Here is a 7,597-nt window from a genome sequence, read left to right as displayed (position 1 = left end):
CGAACACCAGGATTGTGCAGCTAGAAACCTAATCTTTAATTGAACCTTATCTTTAACTGAACACAGATGCCTGGGCTTTGCATCAGAATATAATGCTTGACAATCACATTAATTGCTTCTTATCTCTGGGTTCTTTTCTAATAAGTGTTTATCACATTAAAATCAACAGCAAGATTAATTAATTTTGCAGCTGTTTCATATTTGAATTGTCTGCCACTTTGATCTGAAAGAGATGGCATGTTTATTACAAAAAAAAGAGGTTTTCTCAAAAATTTTCCTGAATGGAAGTAGGAAAAAGCAACCAGCCAATGTGCCAGATTAGGACAAACAATTTTAGATCCTATTTTCAGGTTCTTTGCACAGAATAGAGAATTTAAAAGCAAAGCAATACCCAAAAAATGAGTAAATAGAAATTACAACCCCCTGCTGTCATGTCATGGCTCAAATTTGCAATTAATTAAATAATGATTTATTGAGGGCCTACTGTGTGCCAGACACTTTGCCAGTTCAGGTATTAAAATAGAAACAAGACAGATATGGATAACCAACCAAAAAAAACCATATATGTGCTAGTTTCTACCTCTATGTGCCATGTAATGAACATACATTATTTAAGTGAATTCTTACAAAAATTGTATAAGAATTATTATGCCAGTTTATAGATGAAGAAGTGGAATTCAGAAAGTTTAAATCCTTTGTCCAGGTTTGCATCTCAATTAAGCTATCAGAGGCAGGCCTGTCTGACTCTAAAATGCACCGTTGGGCAATATTGGTAGAGTTGGTTCTTAGAGCCTGAAGCTGTCCCTTTCGCAGCCTGGCTCTTCCCCTGTCGCCACTCCTCCCCATTTCCACTCATTCTTTTCTCCTGATAAACAGGTGAATAGTGAGGTATTGGCAAGTTATTATTTTACCACTCCCTGCAGCAGCATCTTTTGATCAAAGAGAGGAGATGCCTAGCAACAACATCATAGCAGGAGTAGTACTGGTAATGGTAGTGGTAGTAGTGGTAGTTAGTGGTAGTTAGTGGTGGTAGTGCTGGTTAGTGGTAGTATTGGTAGTTGTGGTAGTGGTAGAAGTAGTTAATGGTGGTTAGTGGTGGCTTGTGGTAGTTAGCAGAGCTTAGCTATTTGCCATGGGATATTACATACATACTTCACCTGGGTCTCATATTACAGCATCTTTATGACTTAAGTAGTAATAATACCCCATATTAGAGATGAGGTAACAAAGGCCTAAAATGACTTAAATGTTAGAAATAAGATTAAAATCTAGATTTGTGGACTCGAAATCAAGTATTATACGGAAGGTGTTTGTAAATTACAGGGGATTCTGTCAATGTCTCTGCAATTGTATTACTTAAAAAGTACCTTAGCCAGTATGCCATTTGGCCACTAAGGCAGACTTCCCTAGGGTGGCCTATTGGGAGTGAGGGGAGGGCTGGAAGGGAGGATGTTATGAGGCAGGGTTTGATTCTCATCACACCGAATGTGATTGTGTGATTGTTTACTCTGAATAAATGTGACCCAGGCTTTCTGCTTTTCAGTATTGAAAACACCATTATTTTGGAGTGCTGAACCTAAAAGGCACAGGTGCCTTAATTTTCTCTATGGAGAGTCCATGCAGACATTGCTAATCAATCACAGCACACTTTCCTCTAGATGCAGACACAGCCTGACAATCCTCAGCCCAGCCCTCTCTGTACAGGTACCCATTAGTCTTATGCTAGAAGAAACCACATAGATTGATGAGAGTTGGGGGGAAACTAAGTAGTTTCCAAAATGTATTTGGGATTCTGGTCTTGACTCTGATTTTGAGGTTTGCTTCACTGTAGGTTTTAATGTCAACCACCTGGACATTGCCCCCCGTTACGCCAGCATTCTCATGGGCATCTCCAATGGAGTGGGAACCCTCTCTGGAATGGTCTGTCCCCTCATTGTTGGTGCAATGACCAAGCACAAGGTAATGGCCTCCTTTTGGGCTGTGAGGATCAGAGGACTGAAATATTGCACAAACTTGTGATTTCAAAGCCCTACCCCAGCCTGTAAATGTTTGTCCTTGACCTTGGCTGAGTCATTTGAACTTACCTTATTTTTTATCTCTCTTCATCTCTTCATCTCCCCCCTTTATTTCTCCCTCCATCCCTTCCTTCCATTCTTCCTTCCCTCACTTCTCCTCCTCCTCCCCTTCCTCCTCCTTCTTCTTTAATTTATTGTTTATCGATGGCAATAGGACTGATTAATTTTGATTCCATGTTTCAATTTCTCAACTGACAAATAAAAGGTGTGTGTGTAGTGGGGACAAGTACCATAAAGACTGTTTAGAGACAGGAAGAAACTGAGGCAATCAACTCGGGATGAATAAATTACTCAAGATTGTTTTATGATTCTAAGTAATTAAACTTTATAGCCCATTTCCATCTATTGCTTAACATGTTCCAGCATAAAAATAGTGCTGTTATATTTCCTTATTATACAGAAAATAAATAAGACATTAATGACCCGTCCTAAGAAGGGTATGGCACTCGGTCAGTACTGAGCCTTTCTGCATTTAGACCAGGAAGGAGGATCCATGCAGAGTTCAGCCACAGGCCACATGGCTTCTTAATCTCTGTCACTGAAGAGGTTCCAGGATGCTGCTTTCTACAAATAACAGTTTTTGAAACTATGTTGTTCTTACCCTACTATTTTTAAAAAATAGTTCTTTATTGTTGAAAGTATTACATATGTCCCTCTTTTCCTCCGATTGACCCCTTCTAGCCCGCCCCAGGCCTTCACCACCCTATTGTCTGTGTCCATGGGTTATGCATATATACATATATTTTTTTAACTTGGATTGCCTATTACAAATATAACTTCAGAAAGTCTTTCAGCTTTTTTGGGGAAAAAGCATGGGCAATTTTTTCATATTTATTATTTATTTTTAAATAGATTTTTATTGATTTCAGAGAGGAAGAGAGAGGTAGAGAGAGAGATAGAAACGTCAATGATGAGAGAGAATCATTGATCTGCTGCCTCCTGCATGCCCCACACTGGGGATTAAGCCCACCACAACCCAGGTATGTGCTCTGACCGGGAATCAAATCGTGACTTCCTGGTCAACCCTCAACCACTGAGCCATGCTTCTGGGCAAAGTTTCTTATTTGTTGATAGAAAAGAAAGGTGGGATTTGGAGATTATTACAGTCAGAGAATACTCAGTTTCCCTCTCTGTTAGTGAGATGATAAGATTGATAACATGCCTACTAAATCTCAGTCACTATCTTCCCTTAACTTTAAACACAAATACCCATTATTTTTGATATGGTATTTTACACAGAAAATATAATTATAAATCAGCTATTGACAGTGCAGACTGAGTATTTTCATGGCTCAAATGGAAATTTTTTTTGAGACCTCTGATTTGAGACCTCTGATATTTGAGACCTCTGATATTAAAAACGGTGGGTTCCAAAAGCAAGTTTCATTTAACCTACTAGCTGAGTGAAAACCTGTTTTGTATATTCAGAGAGCTGAATTTTACATGATGCTTATTTTGTAAAGTATTTTTATAAATTAAAAAAATGCATATTCATTGTAGTCGTAACTTTCATTTCTCAAACACTCAAACTCTGTTTGGATCCCGGGCATGCTTCTGACGTCTTCCCAGGAGCACAACATTGCCTTTGGGGTGACTGGAACTTTTGTCCAGAGCATTCTGTTCATCTCTCTCTCTCTTTTTCTTGTTAAAATGATGATTAGTACTGTTTCCTGTTTAGACCCGCGAGGAATGGCAGAATGTGTTCCTCATCGCTGCCCTGGTGCACTACAGTGGCGTGATCTTCTATGGGGTCTTTGCTTCGGGAGAGAAACAGGAGTGGGCCGACCCTGAGAACCTCTCTGAGGAGAAGTGTGGAATCATCGACCAAGATGAATTAGCTGAGGAGATAGAACTCAACCATGAGAGTCTTGCAAGTCCCAGAAAGAAGATGTCATATGGAGCCACCACCCAGAATTGTGAAATCCAGAGGAAGGAATGGAGAGGGCAGGGGGGAGTGACCCTTGATGAGGGAGAGCTGACATCATACCAGAATGAAGAGGGAAGCTTCTCAGATACAGCCTAATGTCTGAGGGGCACTTCTGTCTTCCCCTCACCTTAGAACCAGAAAGTATCCATACCTATTGCCTTCCTCGTAGCCCAGCTTGCCAGGGGGTTAAATATGGGGACCCTGGAGGTGGGGGAGGGGGAGAGAAGATTTAATCAGCAATAGAGAAAAGAGATATTATCTTGCAATGACATTTATGGGTATGGAATTTACGCTAAGTTGACAAAATAGGTATATTTATATATATAATGTTGTTGTTTTTTAAAAAGAAAATGGGCCCTCGCTGGTTTGGCTCAGTGGATAGAGCATCAACCTAAGGACTGAAGGGTCCCGGGTTTGATTCCGGTCAAGGGCACATGCCCAGGTTGCAGGCTCCATCCCCAATAGGGGGCACGCAGGAGGCAGCTGATCAATGATTCTCTCATCATTAATGTTTCTCTCTCTCTCCCTCTTCCTTACCCTCTGAAATAATAAATTTAAAAAAGAAAAAAAAAAAGAAAATGGGAGGAAATGGGGATATTTGGCTTGGAGGAGAGAAAACAGTAGCTGCCACTGCATTTCTGAGAGCAGCCATGCAGAGGAGGTTTCCTAACCCTAAGAAAGGCTGTGCTCAGGGAGACCCTGTGTTGTGCCAGGTGCTTTAGAACATCCTCATTGAATCTGCACACCCACAATGACATACAGTTCTTATCCCCATTTTACAACTAAGGAAGCTGGAGATTGGCCCAAAGCCATTCTGCCAGGGCCAGTGCTGAGGTTGGTGGGGTCCAAAATAGGTATTAGTTTTTGGGAAGAAGGTTTCACCTTAGGGTAGGAAAGACAGTTTTAATAATGAAAACAATGCAGTGGGCTGTCTTGTGCATAACTTCGTCTTTTGGCTGGTGCAGGGGATGGGAAGCATTTGTGTTAATGCGGCAGAGCATTCACATGTTGGATGAGGGGCTGTGACCTAAAAAGTCAAATGATTCTGTGAATTCATAGTTTTTTAAAAAATAATAAGGGTCACAGACTATGGGAGAGATTAAAATGGTTTTAAAAAAGAAAGAAAAAAGAAAAGGCTATGTAAGATAGTAAATTTCCAGGAATCTCTAATCAAAAATGGCCAAGAAGAGGTAAACAAAAGCTTGGCTATTAAATTTCAACCCTTCATAATATCAAGAATGTTGTTAAGTAATGCCCCAAATTACTTATAAATCATTAAGACATTCAGTAATTTAAAAAATCAGATCATGCATTTTATTAGGTAAAATTTTCTTGAAAAAAAGTCTTTAAAAAAATGTATGTCTTTAGCCATTTTTGCTGGTGATATTAGAAAGTTTGACTAAGTTACACAAAATTATGATTGAGATATTCTAAACGACTGTATTTGGAATGATATTCAGGGGAAACAATAATATGGTAGTAGTTATACAGGGAAATACTAGATAGAAAACATCTGAGACAACTAGACCTAGTGTTGAAAAATTCATATTTGATTTGCATAAGGCAATAACATGGATACTCTTCAGATATATTTTAAAATTTAATGATATTTAAAATTTTAATGTTGGCATGTAAAGAGTTGTTTGAAAATACAATTATTTTCCTGTTCATTGTTTTTGAAAATTTTATTTATACTTTCAGAAGAAAAATATAATATTGTGGAAAATACATTTGCATGTAGTTTATTATTGTAGAGTGTTTTTCTAATTCTCCCATATATATGTTTCTGGTCCCCAATTGTACCAGCAGAGTTGATTTAAAAAAAGGAATCGCCTGATTCTTTATTAAATAATATTCTTTATATCATTAGTATATAATTTACATTATCATCTGTCTTTAAATGTCTTTAATGAGTGAACTCATGTAAGTCCTTTAGAATAGCTTCTGGCATGTAGAAAGTGCTAAATAAACAATAGCCATCACCATTGTCATCTTTTAACCTTTTGGGAACTTTCAGTTGAAAAGAAAGCATGCTATGTTATTTTTCATCCATTAGCCACAGAATTTATTGTGAAAGTCGTGCTGTTTTCTAAGTAAAAAGAAAAAGAGAGAACTTTATGGTAGTCAGTGTTTTCCTTTTCTTCTGTTAATAAAGTCAAATAACTCTTTTTAAAAAAACCTCATGATAATCCTTAAGGTAATATTGTAAATTGTGACACCAAGTTGTATTTGCTCCATCATTTAAAGTCAGTGTCATATGCAGAAATTTCACATTTCGGTAAATCAAAGCATTTAGGGTACCTGTAACTTGCCTTTATAATATTAAAAATAATGGAGCCCTGGATCATGGTGTTATAACTAAAAAGCACATTATTTTGTTGTGAGGGGTGTTGTGAAGGTTGCCTTGAACGGATAATTATAATTGAACACCAGGCAGATGCAGTTTGCAAGTCATTGTATGTTTTGGTGTAAATATCCATTTGTAGATCGAGCCTTGGAGGCAAACCATGGATTCGAGAAGGAGGAAAGGAGGCCTCTAAGGGTGCTGGATTCTTGAGGCAAAAAGGTTTAACTGGTTCTTTTTAAAGATTGAAAGTTTTGGAGACTCCTGAACATGACAAGGAAAAGAACAATTACTCAAGAAATAATGGCACATTTGTTATCCCTGCCTAGATGTTAAATTCAACAGGTAAAACTTGAAACCTGCTATTTCTACTTCACACGGACTCCTCCCAACCCCAACAAACCTGTTCTTCCTTTTCTGTTTTTTATCTCAGTAAATTGCAGCACCCTTTTGCTGGAGTTAGAATTGTTGACTTTTTTTTTTTTTTAAGTAGCCCTTTCTTTACTGCCAAGTCCATTTAATTCAATCTGTGTCTCAATGTCTTACATCAATTGTGAAAATTTTTTACATGATCTTTTCATCATGATACTGCTGCTATATTCTCTCTCTCTGTTCTTTCTTCCAGGACTCCAGTTAAATGGGTGCTGGACTGTGTGTAGGATGCCTATCTCTTCTCTATTTTCCAGCCTTTTGTCTCTTTCTGTGTCATTCTGAACATCTTCTTCTGACTTATTTTTGAGTTCTTTATTTTTCTCTTCAACAACATCTATTCCAGTAAAAAAATTCATCCATTGTGCACTTAATTTTAGTTATTGTTTTTACAGCTTTAGAACTTTTATTGGTTCTTTTTCAATTCTGCTGTGTCTTTTAAAAAACATTTCTAGTTCTCTATTGAAATTTTTAATACCATTTTCTCCCCCTGGAACATAATAAACTACATATTTTAAAGTCTGATTAGTGCCACTATCTGCAGACCAGGTGATTCTATTTTCTGCTCATTTTGGTGATTCTTGTTCATATTATCTCATTTCAGTCTGTGCCTGTGGGTTTTTTTGTATCTAAATTTGTATATGAAATGTTGTTTGTATAAATGAATTTAATCTTAAAATAATGTGTTGGTTTTTTTTTTCTCTCCAGGGAGGATTTTTGTTTGCTTCTTCCAGGAGCCTGAAGGCACTAGCAATCTGGGATCTTTCATCCAATTGCAAGGCCTGAGATCTCCTGGGCCACCCAGATGGTGTGAAGCTGGGC

General features: G+C 37.8%; 1 protein-coding gene across 1 annotated transcript in view; it reads left to right on the top strand.

Moving 5' to 3' along the window:
* The window catches only part of SLC17A8 (solute carrier family 17 (vesicular glutamate transporter), member 8), a 31,477-nt gene extending 27,109 nt beyond the window's left edge, over window positions 1-4,368 (top strand). The window contains exons 11-12 of the mRNA XM_005882346.2: window positions 1,832-1,959; window positions 3,754-4,368. Of these exons, the coding sequence (XP_005882408.1) occupies window positions 1,832-1,959; window positions 3,754-4,098 (473 nt within the window). The 3' untranslated portion in view covers window positions 4,099-4,368. The remainder of the gene's footprint in view (window positions 1-1,831; window positions 1,960-3,753) is intronic.
* Window positions 4,369-7,597: the final 3,229 nt, after the last annotated feature.

This window comes from Myotis brandtii, unplaced genomic scaffold, assembly GCF_000412655.1.
Source record: "Myotis brandtii unplaced genomic scaffold, ASM41265v1 scaffold708, whole genome shotgun sequence".
Lineage (NCBI taxonomy): Eukaryota > Metazoa > Chordata > Mammalia > Chiroptera > Vespertilionidae > Myotis > Myotis brandtii.
The sequence above is the reverse complement of the archived record's forward strand: the minus strand, read 5'-3'. Positions and strand labels throughout refer to the sequence as shown.